The sequence below is a fragment of the Micrasema longulum genome, unplaced genomic scaffold (assembly GCF_059751315.1).
Source record: "Micrasema longulum isolate JH-2025_06_02 unplaced genomic scaffold, ASM5975131v1 h1tg000614l, whole genome shotgun sequence".
Taxonomy (NCBI): Eukaryota; Metazoa; Arthropoda; class Insecta; order Trichoptera; family Brachycentridae; genus Micrasema; species Micrasema longulum.
In genome coordinates this window covers 436,853-451,910 of record NW_028277810.1, presented here as the reverse complement: position 1 = coordinate 451,910, position 15,058 = coordinate 436,853, and the positions used below count along the sequence as shown (strand labels likewise).

Sequence of the window (15,058 nt, the reverse complement as noted above, 5' to 3'; positions counted from 1 at the left end):
ATATTACGACAACTGTCCAGTTTTGGATATTCCAGGCTTCACATATCCTGTAAAGAGCTTTTTCCTTGAAGATTTTGCGCAGAAACTAAATTTAAGCAGAACATTGGAAATGAGCAACAGAGAAGGTATTTTTTTTACACCAAAACAGGCCAAAGGGCCCGAATATTCATAACATCCAGGCTATAGATAACAAGGGCGAACCGTGTATAGAAGCGATTATGCGTAGCTTACTATTACATTTGACTATCCACAATAATGTTTTACGGTAACTTTATTTACAGAAAAACAAACAAATACAGTAAAACCCCTGTTTTACGTTTTTCAAGAGAGTGGCGAAAAAAAGTCTTAAACTGAAGAAAACACCAAAGTGAAGAAATGAAAAACTGCAGAAAAATTGTTAAAACGGTCATAATTGGGTATTATTCATATTTACCTATGATTTCATTAAAAATGTTTTGAATTTTCAATCAATACCTAAATGTGTTTTTTTTTATTGAATTTAAAAAAAAACTTCGGTAAAAAACAGGTACTTAACCTTAAAAACACGAAAATAAAAATTTGAATTTGCATAAAATGCATACAATTATATTTTCCCTCAATATTGGATTTTTTTTAAAAAATGGTATCACTTTTTTTAGTATGGTACCACAGAAGTTCAACTGTCATTTACATCGCAGCAAAACTGTTTCACACTTTTATGATAACTGTTTAAACTATTTCCTTTTCACATTATGTTTATAACATCAAATAATATCTATGCCATTTTTTTTAACTTTCTGCATCGTAATTTATTGATGTAAAGACTTTATTCTTCCTAATCATGCGTCAACTGCATGTCACTATTTAGTAAAATGTCAAAATTAGACACTTAAACAAAATGGTCGGTTACACTGCACCTACTTTGAATTTAGTTTGAGACAATAATTTACACATTTTTTTATTTACCTCGATTTTATTCTCCATTCACGTGGAGGCGCGCCGCTCGTCTTTTGAAAGATCGAATGAGTTATGGAAAAATTTCGACGTAAAACTGGGGCTATGAAAAACGTAAAAAACGTTAATTGGGTGGAATATTTAAATGCGAGTATATGTAAAAAAAATTGGACATTTAAAAATAAAAAGCGGGAAAATGTAAAATCGAGGAACATAAAACGAGGTTATACTGTATATATGGCGAAAATGAACGGTAGTGTGAGACGAGGACGACCAAGGAAGACGTGGCATGATCAAATAAACCAAAATCTTAAGTCTGTTCATGTCAAAAGCAAGCAGAACCGAAGGGCATGTATGAATGTGGAAGAAGATAGAAATGTATACCAGGATAGACGTATGTGGCAGTTAATTCTCTCTGCCTACCCCTACAGGAAATGGCGTGATGGTAGTAGTAGTATTTTTTTTTAAATTCTGCCTTTCCATTACTGGTTTTCTGTCCACTCTTATTATTCTAATAAGACTGTCTTTTGTTTTGCTTTTTCCCAATGTGGTCGGTCCAAACCCCCTTTTTTTTTTTTTTCAAGAATTAACGGTACAAGTACCTTTTACATTACATACATACATAAGTATTTACAGTGGAGTATATACAGTAACAACTTTTTCAATGCTTACTTAGAAAGAACATAATTTAAATATTGATTCCACACTAAAATGTTTTACAAGTAATTGTTTATGAGCTGGAAATTTCAATAAAAATATGTCACCTAAATCCGAATGTTTATTACTCAGCGCATGTGGACGATTCAGTACTGAATTGCTAGAATATATTGAGATATGATTGTTGCAGTGATAAAGTTGAACTAGCTTAGTCACTCTAACTGGTACTTTAAAACCAATGAGGGCCAAAATTTCAGGATTGTCCAATACTGAATTAACGATTTTAAATAGAACTAATAAATCATTAATAGTTCTCCTGTCCCTTAATTTAATCAAATTTAATGTATTTAATAAATAATCTTAGTTACGAAATTCATTACGTATTCCTAATTTAAAATTAACATATCTCAAAAACTTATTCTGAACTCTTTCTATGGTAATTTGGTGAGAGGCATAGTAAGGGCTCCATATTGTAGAATTATACTCCAAGATGGTTCTCACCAAAGAGGTGTATAAATTTTTTAAAGTGTTTATATTTTTAAAGTTCTTAGTGATGCACAAAATAAACCCAAGCGTCTTGGTGTAAGTTTTCTTTGTATTTTAGATGGTCCAGTGTCTGTCGATACAAGGGAGGTAACAGAAATGATAAAATGGGTGCACAGCACCAAACCAGAAGGCGCCATTCTCTGCTTCCTTCCCGGCTGGCAAGAGATAAGGAAAGTTCGCGACAACATGGAGTTCCAGAAAATCAGGGGGGCTCTTATTCTCCCTGTGCATTCAAGGTAAAAGCATTTTTCTAAATTAAGACCTCGTTCTAAAAATATAAAATGTCCTAAATTTTCCAAAACAATATTGGATTTTATTTTTCTCTGTCTATGGTCCTGTCCATACAATCGTTCTTTCCGAATTTAAAAAAAAACCATAGGTAACTCAAATTCACTGTTTAAAACACGGTGCTTTTGTAAAAACAGCAATTGTCCACATCAATTTGTATGAATGAAGAAAAAATATACTTTAATCAGCATTTCTACCACTATGTAGCGCCACTCAAATTTGTCGTACATAGCTCTGCATGAAATTGAATCAAATGATGAGTTAACACTTTCATTGCTACAAAGTCTACAGAATATTGATTTTTGATAAGGTTAACTAGTTATAAGTGTCCAAAGTTTATTTTTATATTTGGTTTTGTTTTTAAGGCTGTCAAACGAAGACCAGAAAAAAATATTTTCAAAGCCACCATATGGAATGCGAAAGATCATTCTAGCGACTAACATAGCAGAGACAAGCATCACCATAGACGACGTTTCATATGTCATAGACACAGGAGTGCACAAAGAGCATAAACTTATGGACAATAAAGGTAATCAATTTATTTCTGGAGGATTTTCTGGTAAAATGGTGGATAGAGAAACGACCGATGCGATCAATTTTTGTATGCTTTGTATGAAATTATTTCGGAGTTGGAAGAAATAAACGACGCATCCGGGAAATTGATTATTCGAGGAACGATAGATAGAGGTTTCACTGCATATATATCTGTGTGGATTTAAATGTGAATATGTAATATTTTATATGTATTTCATATATATTTTTTAGACACTATAAGTATCATATATTAAATCATGTAAATGAATGCCTCGACACGGGTTGTGCCCAGTGAGGTATTCATATTTTTAAAAAAAGTTTTATGTAAAACATGAAATAATAAATAAATAAATAATTTATTTTTAAAAATTATGTATGAAAACATTTCTCCACAATATCCATATTGATTTTGAAAAGCCAATAATTTTTTCTAAATCCATTTCATCTATTTTTTATCGGCATTCGTAGCATGTGATATTTCCCTATTGCAGGCATTTCTTCCTTGGATAACAATTGGATTTCCAAGGCGAGTGTGTCTCAGCGGCGCGGCAGAGCAGGTAGAGTGAAACCGGGAGAAAGCTACCATCTTTACACTAAAGCCAGGATGGAATCCTTCACACTAAATGCCATTCCAGAAATATTACGGTTAGTTTCACATTTATGATATTACGAATACGAATTTCAAGGCTTTTAAAAAGTTATTTACTCATTTTATTTTATTTGGGATTTTTACAGCTATTACATAAATATTAACACTACTAGAGTCAATTAAAAAAATCCACTGTAAATCTAATAATAGATAATATATAAGAAAAAGATTTGGTAATGTATCCAAAATAAAACAAGTTTATTGGATTATAATTTTACTTTATTTTTTATAAAATATTCAAAGGGTGATATTGTGACGCGTTTCGTCTTGTTAGGACATGTTTAAACAAACTAACTAATGAAATAGGTCCTCAGATGCGGTGTGCGGTATGTGGTGGGAAAGCTATAGTTTGAAATAATCTAAACATGAGACGCCGGAAACATACTCAGCGTACATGATGGATCGACGTGACGAGAGTGACGTAACGCCAACTGCGTGCCATTTTATATATGCTCGCTTTTAACCCCTTAGACATGAATTCAGAATCTAACTAGAAGACACTTTAATATTAGAGTTAAAGAACATTTAAAATGCGTAAATAATAATCATTTTTCGGAATTTGCAAACCATCTGATAGAAAAAAATCATAATTTCAATAATGACACTGAATTAAAAGTTCTTCATGTTGAAAATAAAATATTAAAATTAGACAACTTGGAAATCTTAGAAATTAAAAAAGCGATTCATAGTAAGAATGAAATAATAAATTACCAAATAAACATTTCAATATTTCCTTTACTTCACTCCTGTCTAGTTTTGAGCAAATCCATCTCACGTCTTTTTGTCTTGAAAGGATGGTTTCAAGACAAAAAGACTTGATTTATTAGTTCCATTGGCAGCATACTGATAAAATAAAATAGGATAGAATTCATTAGTTAGTATACCTTGATGAAGAAACTTGTATAGCTTTGAAACCGGTCGGTGGAAAAAATAATGGGTAAAAACAAAGTTGTTTTATTTATTTTATTAAAAGCTTTCAACTTACATATTTTGTCTGGAGTTTTATTTACAACTTAATAGATATATTTATAATTAAATAAAATACAACAAATAAATACCGAATTGTATTATAATGATATATGTGTTTGATTTTAGTGTACCTTTGGAGAAGACAGTAATGGATTGTAAGACATACAGTGTTAATGAAAAGGCCAAAGACTTCCTTGGACAATTTCCCCAACCGCCTACACCAGAAGCCATTGAACTAGCTGTCAATGATCTTATCAATATGGGTAAGATATTTTCTTCAATACCTATTTTAATATTGAATATTAAATAATATAAAATGACTCAGTTAATTGTTGAAATCGTCATGATCGTAGAACTACGAGGCTTGTGATTTTCTTCTTCAACTTCACATGTGAACGCTTGATTTTTTTTTGGTGTGGAAATTGTATCCATTGAAAATAAAAGTGAAAAAAAATTGACTTGTTTCTTTTTTGTATTTTAAATAGAACAACAACAACAAATCATCACGCCATTCCCCCGTAGGGGTAGGCAGAAATGATAGAATGCCATATCACTCTATCTTTGCATACAGACCTCGCTTCTTCTACATTCATATATATTCTCGTGCACGCTCGCCGATTATTCTTGCTCTTGACATGTACCATCTTCAAGTATTTGTTGGTTGATTGTGCCATGTCTCTCACAGTCTTCCTCGTTTTCTGCATCCATCAACATTCGTATCGTAGATCCTTTTTGCCGTTCTTTCGCTGTCCATTTGGTCTACATGTCCAAACCAACACAGCGCCCCTTTCTTGATTCTGTCGATAATGCATGTCTCAGCCTTACACAGTTCACGGATCTCAACATTTGTGCACCTATTATACATCGTTTTACCACACATTAGCCTTAGAGTACGCTTTCGACAGCATTGAACCTACTTTCATAATAATTTTTCCAAATCCGTACTTCGCTTCCATGCATTAGTCGCCACCAGAACTCCATTGTAAACTGCTAGTTTTGCCTCCTGCGACAAAAATTTGTTTCCCAATTTAGATTTCCGTGCACCATTCACCCTGTTAATTACCCTCCTTGTAATATCTTTCTCAGTCTTTCCATCCCTAGCTTCTATGATAAAATGCAGCCACCTCAAAACGATTTAATGTTTGAATTAATCTTAATCAAAGCAAAAAGTGCTCGCTTGATCGTGATTTTTGTCTTTTCTAGTGCTTAGATATAATTCGCAAACTGAGTAGAAGACTGTTGTAACTCAAAATTTATGGATTTTGAGTTATGGACACAGTCAAAACGTGAATTTCCTTATGCATATTTGACAAAAACAGTCGTAATTCTATCACAAATACCTGAAAAGTTATACTAATTACCTTTTAATTTTTTTCATTATATATTTTTATAAATTCTATATTTAATAAAAAATAATAACACTTTCATTTAATCCTGATGTACCTACTACAAATACATTATAAAAAAATACTGCAAAACCCATCACCTTTTCTTAGAAGTATAACTTTATGAAAAGTGAAACTGAATTTTTGTTCTCCTGTAAAATCAGTAATTTTGAGATACAACAGTCTTCTACTAAGTGTGCAATATGTACCAGGGGGTAAAAATGCCTTTGATAGCTATCGATGTACTTCAAAACTCGAAGATAGCGGTTTGATATAGTGTATCACTTTAAATAATTATAATAAATTGTGTTTTACAGGGGCTCTGGACGAGAACGAACAACTTACTGCTTTAGGAAGAAGGATCGCTACCTTCACAACTCACCCCAAAATATCCAAGGCACTAATCCACTCCACCGTCTTCAAAGTCATCAGTCCAGTGGTTGATCTCTCTACAATACTCTCCAACAACATTGACCTGTTCTCTTGCGCAGTCAACGAAGTGAATGGTTAGTTTCCCTCCTTAGAAAATACCAATTTTATGTACTTTAATATGAACAATATTTGAAGTACATAATTTCTACCTCACTTCTAATATGAACAATATTTTAACATTACACTCTTAAAAATAAAACAAAATTGAAATTGGTTTATCAAATTACATGTTCAGGTCAAAGACATTAAACTAATATTCTGGAAAAAGTGATTTGATTATTTCAAATGTGGTCTTAAACACAGGGCCCTACTTATAAACTCGATATAAAAAATAAAGATGCAAACACCATCTTTAATATACGACTAAAATAAGGATGGTATTCCTATCCTTATTCTACCACTTTGCCTAGGCTTAATTTTATACCAGGTTTATAAGTAAGACTCACATTCTGGCAAAATTATTTAAGTTTCAAAATCCTTTTGCTAGATGTGCATAAGGCCATACTCAATTGGTTTTAAACCTTAGAGTAATAACTCGCTCCCGCTTATAGAGATGCTCTTTTGCTCTATTGCACAATAGCGTTTCTAATTTTTGGTTTAACAACAAATGTATAATGGACGTTTCGGTTTATCACTAGCAATTCTCGACCTGAGTACCTGGCCGTTGTATTTCTGTAAACTATAGCTAACTCTGTGATCGATAATCATAGAAAGGTTTTTTTCCGTAAGGGTGACTAAGCGGAAGCGAAACTCTGAGTTTAAAACACATTTCAAATAATCAAACAGCTTTTTCCAGAATTGTGGTTTAATGCCTTTGATCTAAACATGGTCAATATTATACCTATATCTGATTATATGGAATTTGAAAACTGAATCGATTTCTGATTATGTTCCACCAGGTATCAGGAGGACCAAGGAACAGCACCACCCAACTTCTGATCACATGGCGTTGTACTGGCTGACACAGAAGTATCAGGAGATACGCGAACACCGCGGCTATCGGGAGGCTGACCAGTTCTGCAAAAAGGTCAAATTACGTATCGAGAGAATGAAAAGTGTTTATGGTGAGTTGATATGTTTTGTAGATATTTCTCTTTATACACTCTCCTAAAAAATTGTTTCTTTGTGACTATAATGTACTGTATTGTATTGAGGTTCTTCTAATAAAACACTCTATTTATTTATTTAATAAACGCCCTGGGGGCTCTTACAGCATACAGTTAAAAGTACATAAGCATTATAGAAAATAACAAAAAAATAAAATCACAATTTTTAAATTAAACATGTAATTAATTCCAAAAAAATAAAAAGGAAATAAAGTGACAATGAAAAACACATTAATAAGATAATTAAGAATATGTGGCGTAGAATATGTGGTCGGCCAAATCCAATTTTTTGTGGTAGCCGAGCCTGCATGCGCTCATTGCTCCTTTACTCTCATACATCGTAACACTGACAGCCGGTTTTGTAGCTATGATAATGAATTACACAGAAATATGAACTAAGAAGATATGTGTATCTTATTCTCACACAAATGTTTGTACGTGTGTCGTGATTTGCTATCTCTTTATTTTCAATTGTTGAGGGCAACAAGTATTTGCTAATTATGAGATTGAAAAAATGGGACTTGCTTGTTTTTTATATTTACTGCAAAAAGTATGTTCCTTTTAACTTCTCCAACTATTGCGCGAGTATCTGGTAGGATAGTCGCCCATGGCCTTGTTAAGTTCTCTGCATCTGCTTAATGAAGAGGAAACCATAGAAAACTCATTCAGGAGAAGCCGGACTACTGACAGACATCAATGGATCTTACGTTCCACTCGGACTTTGCCTTTACTATTATAGTTACAATATCTCTCAGGTCCTTATTCAGACTTCTACATCGCGCATCTAGCTGCATTCGCTCTAAGCTGAAAAAGGTACGATGCATCATCAAATGAGGAATATCCTAAGAGTGTTTCATAATTACATTAGAGCTTAAAGCGGTGAAAATTGTTCATAAAACCACCCTGACCGCTGCGGATTTGAATCAGTTTGTATCCAGCTTGCTGCGTTCTTCTGATATCAGAGGCATGACATTTCTTGGAAAATATATCTCAGTTACTTGTCCAGTACGTTCGCTTCAATACCTATCGTTTCAGAGTTTCAGAACTCTGCTTATTTTCTTTTTTTTTTGGCAAAATTTACAAGACTAAAACAAAACGAGGAAATTTGGCAAAATCGAGAACTGTTAAAGCTAAATGCACAGCTTAAATGTCAATGCCTCTCTACCTTACAGTGGAATCTGTAAGGTAGAGAGGCAAAAGAAAATATATATATATTTTTTTTTATAGATTTGCGTAAGATCTGCGTAGAACATCTTCAGCAGAGTCGCATGCTGCCACCTAACATTGGCAGCAGAAATGAAAACTTTGGAGAGGATGATCGCTACCGGGATGTGGATGAACTGATAAAGGGAGTTCTCTTGTCAGGACTTAATACCATGCTGCACATCAAGAATATTATCAAAACCAAAGGAAAAATTACACCAAATAAAGAAGTATTTTCAGAGTATGTATAGTAATTGTATTATTAAGCTGTTATTTTACTCATTGTTGTCCAGATGTGTATTGAAATATATGTTTATGTAATAATTTTAAAATTTTATTTTTGCTATTGTTTAATAATGTGCATGCTTCCACTTTCCATTATGTTGTATCCCAACTCAACACAAGACTCTTGGCCTCATTGAATTAGGGATACTTTAAATATATATTTTTTAAATACATTTATCTATTTTTATTTTTGTTTTTTTACAATAAAAATGATAATAAAACAGAGTATTAAAAAAAATAAAGCATAATTACATATCAATGAAATACATATTAATAGAAAAATATTAGACAAAATAAATCCCACAAAGGCATGGCCTGTTCGTGGGTATACAAGAAAATGTTAATGAATTTTTGCTCCTATAGTAAATAATGGACAGTTCTAATATTTTTGTATAACATAAGAAAGAAAAAATAAAATATTCTGTAAAAGATAATATGTTTTTTTTATAGTAATTAAAAAAGGAAATAAAAAATATTTAAAAAAAAACATAAAAATATTCCTTATTATTAAAGTGCAACAAAATAAATCATAGAAAAAAAGAGTTCATATCTTTAGTTTGAATCCAGAATAGTGCATGTTTTTTAAAAGAAGGAAATTTTTTAAAGTTTGGAATCAATATTATGAATATTTGTATTAATAGTATAAATTATTGAATTGATTTTTTTACATTGGAATACGGGGAGGTATCCCCAGTAGACAAATGAAAAAAAAAATATATTTGAACCACTAACATTGTAATTTTCCATGTTCAATAATATACCTACGTATTTAGCTCGTGCAAAATCACTAAAACAAATTAAATATACTGACCGTTTTCAGAACATGACTGTTCAATTGTCAAGGCTTAAAAATAAACTAGCACTAAATATTTTAGTGATTTTCACAAAGAAAATGCGTAGTTATATTATTCAATACTTTTGAGTTCGGTTAGAATATTTAACTTTTTGTTTCAGTCAGGGGCAACACGCCTTCATATCCTCCTCGAGCGTTAATCACAACATACACAAGCGCAACGAGTCCGGAGCTCTCCTGTATTGTGGGGCCGTACACTCTACAGCCAGGAGGGGACTTCTAGTTAGAGACACTTCCTACCTGCAGCCGATCACAGTCTTCCTGTTTAGCCAGAAGGTAAACTTCTCTTCAAACAATCGCTTTCACTTATTCAATTCATGCCTGCTTCCTATGTCTATCTCCCGAGTCAGGTCCGCATCCTGTAGTTCAGACATGAATTACCAACAATCTGTCAGCAGTGGACATCCAGAACTGGAGAATCTGATCCCTTCTAATGTTATCAAGCTTGGTTAAGACTGACGGATGCATCCGGAGTATATAGCCCAGCCGAATGATCGGATTTTTATAAAATGTTTTAAGCACTCACTTTGTGGTTATTTATTATTCATATTGGGCATTTTTTTTTTAAATTTAAAAATGAGCACCAAAAGTAAAACAAAATGGTAAGGGTATGTCATTTGAAAGAAAATTTTCTGCTCTACAAGTTATTGCGCTTGCTTTTACGTGACAAGTTATTTTATTTGAGTAAAAGCACTTCGGAGTGGAATGTCAAGTAGACGAAAGTGAGGATTCTCGACACCCTTTCTGTTCACGCAATCAAGGGAATAAAGAAGAAAACAAATAAGGAGAATACATTATTGACTAATTTAATGTAAAATAATGAAGTGAAATTATCGTGGTCGGTATTGAACAAGAACGCCTTTTTTGAAAACCTCCATAAAAGTTTAATTATAAAACTTTTACCTTAGGTATGCATGTTAACATAATATGCTCACTCTCGTCTATTTGACATTCCATTTTTAAAACTTGTAATCAAGTAAAATAATATGTAAAGTAAAACCAAACACGACAAATATCTTATAAAGCAGAAAAATTTCTTTCGAATGACGTAACCTTTACCAATTTGTTTTAATTTTGGTGCTCATTGTTAAATTTGAAAAAAAAATTGACAACTTACGTTACCACTTAATATAATTCAAATTAAAGTAAAATGACTTTGTTTCTTATCGCATAGTATTTATTTTATTATCAACCTTTTTCGAAGCTAAACAACCTTAAAAATAGGATAAATACATCACTAAATTAAATCTTGATAAGGAAATGGTATGAAACAAAGTGTTATTATTTTGATTATATGTATGTATTTTGATCACACTTTCTCCTTTATATACAATCTTTTAGTGAAGCACCCCTTTAATATTTATTTATTTATATATACGCCGAATGGGCATTTTTAAGGACATATTTATGCATAGAAAATTATTATAAAAGAAAGTAGAAAGACACAATGGTATATAGTAGACTTGGTGGGAGTGGATGCGGAAGAGAGGTGTTTACAATTGAATTTGATTCAGTGATCGTATGAAAGAAGACAACTTGTTATCAAAGAAATCAAGACTGGTATGTTTGTTGGCAGACCTAAGAATTCTGGGCATGGGGAAATGAAAACCATAGTTAGTTCCTATACCCTAAATATATACCCTAAAGCTGTTTTAAAGACCGAATATAGCATTATAAAATGATTGAAATATTTTTTATTTACTATTTGCCGTTACAAAAAACTATCTCTTTTGGATTACTTGCTATGTACAGAATATAACATTCTTGTTCCATGGAAGGGAAGTGGTAAATTACAAATCCCAATAGTAGACTGACTCGAGAGAACAGCGCGCTGACTATGTTTTAGGACCCGTTTCGTCCGCTTTAAGGTCTGAGAGATTGTTAGGACAATTAGGGTCTTAGCATTGGATTGTTCCTACAGTCGGTATTAAGACATTAGGGTTTTAATGAGGGATCAGTGTTATGACGAGAAGTAATTTCGCCTGAGTTTGATAGGGATCATGTTAGGACCTATATTTGGACTTTGCCAGTAGTGTCTTTATCATTTGAGGTACTTATGTGCTTTCTAATGTGTATTGTTTTTCTTCTATTGCTTGAGTGCATGTTGTATCGGGCGAATTCTTCTAATGTTTCCTATATGTATTTGGGTTTTGTGTCGTTGTTTGTTTTGTTTGTATTTTTTTAAAATTATTTTTTTTAAATTTTTATTCCAGTAAAACGGTTATAAAGTGCAGAGCCAATTCTACCATAAAAACATGAACATAATTATAAATATAAACAAAAATATAACAATAAACTTAAATATAAACATAAAATAAAATTTTATATTGCAGCACTTATGGTGGTCTTAACATATCGCGCCATCGCTCGAACAACGGTCAATGGATCCACCCTGCAGTGGCTTGGAGAATTTCTTTATTAGAGTTTTTTAGGCGTTCCCGTAGGCTCCAGGCTCTTTGGCGAAGCACGGCAGCGAAGGTGTTTATTCGTCCAGCTGTAAACATTTCAGAGGCACAGCAGTACCTAGGCAATCCGAATAATTGTCTGTATGAGTTGTTATACGTGATCCTTAATTTATTCCACGCTCCTTGCGTATAGTTGTTCCAAAGTTCCGCTGTATACATTCCGCTGTATTCCTACGTTCTTCTTCCTTCTGAAACGGGATCTAGAGCGTACGGCCGCGGTCTCAATTTGGGACTAACACTGTATTCCTTACTGTCACAATGGGAAATTAGAAAAAGGTGATTGTACTGACCATGAGTATTTGATTGATCACAAATTACGTACTATGAAAGCTTTTAAAGTTTCTATGGTTTGTTATTTTCGCAGTTTGACTGTAAAGAAATATAAAATTTTAGATCAATTAGTTTTAAAAGATTGATAGTGAATATGCAAAACTGAAGAAAGACACAAGTCTTTGTCTTGATAATTTTGTGGATAATTTTTTTCTCTTTATTTTTTCAGATAAGAAAATGCTACCAGAATGATACATTTACGGTGTTTGATTTAGACAATAAGAAAATAAAACTGCAATGCCCTCCAGAGTAAGTATTTTTATCGTGTTAGACAATAATAAAGATAGTTAAAATTGTGTAAAGGATGAAAGCAGAGTGAACGCGGTCGAAATACGATCTTTTAGGCAAATGTGTGGGAAATCAGTGTATGATAGGGTTACGAATGATAAAATCAGGCGAGAGTGCAAATCTGAGACAGTTTTAATTGATAGTTTGGTCATGTAGAATGAATGTATGATGAAAGAATTGTAAAACAAATATATATCGAGAATGAGGAACTTCAGCCCTCTTCAGAATAGGAAATTGGGTACAAAAATGGTTTTCTTGCGTGCGGTAAAAATTAGAGCATTTAATTCCACGGCAAAATTACTTGATAATGTACGAAAAAATAATAAAAACAAACTAATTCGAATGACATCATTAGTTCACATGAATCAACCAATGGTAAGAAAGATATCTGGTTTACTTACTGTGAACGGACCAATCAGCAGAACTGAACAAAAATAAGCGGAAGAAAACCTCTGGCATCACATGCAGGGTAATTTCAGAAATACAAAACTTAAAAAAATCATCATGCTGATATTCAATGGCTTTGCCATCCATTCCTACATCTTTTAATTTTGATATAATTTTATTGTGTGATACACTATCAAATGCTTTTTTTAAGTCAATAAATATACCAATACACTTAAATGATTTGTCCAATGACTTATGAATATATGTGGATAATTTTGCAATAGCATCCTGAGTGCTTCTATTTTCCATAAAACCAAATTGGTTATGGTGAATCAATTTGTTTGTGTTTTTAAGTTCTTTTATGAGTTTTATGGTATTTTCATTATCTATTATATTTTCCAGACCCATTTCCCTTCAATTTTATCTTTGATTTTTTAGGCACGCCGATCTTCTTTTGGAGTTTCACAAAATCATATGGTCGATTGTTCAATACTACATAGAGAATAGAGGATTTGTGGAGGAGAAACATCGCAGGTATTCGGCCCTAGACGATCACAGCGACAATGACGATATGTCGCAAAGAAAATTTAAAAAAAACAGTCCCGCTAAAACCATAGACGAATTTAGGGACGCTCTTGTGAAGACCGTTGCTCAGATGTTGAGTGATGCAGAAATAGAGACGACAAAAAGCATTCCATCAAAAGATAATTATGATGATGATGAAAATGACAAAGGCTTTTTTTAGACACATTGACCAATTAATATTTAACTCAACAAAAATGGAGAACCTCGTATAAAGGGAAATATTTTGATTTTGTCCAAATGTTTGTAGATAAGGACTGGGTTTCACCACCTAGGGAGTTATCACAATTAACATATTACAACAGATATGGAGACCAATTAAGAGGAAGGAATATGAAAGTCTAGACATTTACAGGGCTTATCACCTGTCATTGGCTGGTCGGCCAGACCTTACCTATCTTTGAACTTCCACATTTCTTCAATTCTTCCATCTGCTAATTTTTTCAGTTCTTAAACATCACAATAATTAACTGATGGAAGAACATAATTATTTAGGTTTTTTTTTCATGTATGTATCTTTTGATATATATTTTCGTTTTTTAGTACAAATTTTTGACCAACTCTTCTTTTGACCAGTCTGTTTTTTTTTTGGTTGGCTGGAAGATATCACTTTTAACAATAAGTCCACCAAAATACTTATTCTTTGTACTTGAAGATTTAAATAAATAAACATAGGCAGAATGGTGAATGTTGCACAGTATGTCGTGGGTATACTGGCAAAAAACGTTAACTCGAAAATATGCGGATTTGACTTGATGATGTAGTTTTGTAAAGTTTTTAACGCTCTTCAAACTGGCAAAATTCTCTAAGCCATATTAAATTTCATATATCTGTTGTTTTAAAAATAAATTTAAAGTCAAGTCGTATACCGGGTATTTTATTCTGTCTAAAACCTTTAAATAACTAAATATTTACTCAATATAAAATTGAAAAATGGAAAAATTATAAACATGTTCTTAAATGAGCACTTAACATCTTACTTTATTTAAATAAGATATAAAAGAGTAAAATTGGAACAAAACTAAATGCTTGAATTCTCAAAACAGGGATTTGAGAGTTAAGGTTTTTTCAGTATACCCACGATGTAATGTGGCCACTTAACCCAGCCAACGACAGGTCATAAGTCCTGTAAATGCCTAGACTTTATTTTTCCCTCCTCTTAATTG

At 32.5% G+C, this 15,058-nt stretch overlaps 1 protein-coding gene across 1 annotated transcript in view; it reads left to right on the top strand.

Moving 5' to 3' along the window:
• The window catches only part of LOC148280111 (ATP-dependent RNA helicase DHX30-like), a 39,569-nt gene extending 24,751 nt beyond the window's left edge, over window positions 1–14,818 (top strand). Inside the window, exons 13-23 of the mRNA XM_088228885.1 lie at window positions 1–125; window positions 2,195–2,372; window positions 2,790–2,953; window positions 3,450–3,603; window positions 4,703–4,839; window positions 6,279–6,467; window positions 7,293–7,457; window positions 8,727–8,943; window positions 9,942–10,116; window positions 12,805–12,884; window positions 13,749–14,818. Coding sequence (XP_088085011.1) covers window positions 1–125; window positions 2,195–2,372; window positions 2,790–2,953; window positions 3,450–3,603; window positions 4,703–4,839; window positions 6,279–6,467; window positions 7,293–7,457; window positions 8,727–8,943; window positions 9,942–10,116; window positions 12,805–12,884; window positions 13,749–14,055 — 1,891 coding nt within the window. The 3' untranslated portion in view covers window positions 14,056–14,818. The remainder of the gene's footprint in view (window positions 126–2,194; window positions 2,373–2,789; window positions 2,954–3,449; window positions 3,604–4,702; window positions 4,840–6,278; window positions 6,468–7,292; window positions 7,458–8,726; window positions 8,944–9,941; window positions 10,117–12,804; window positions 12,885–13,748) is intronic.
• Window positions 14,819–15,058: the final 240 nt, after the last annotated feature.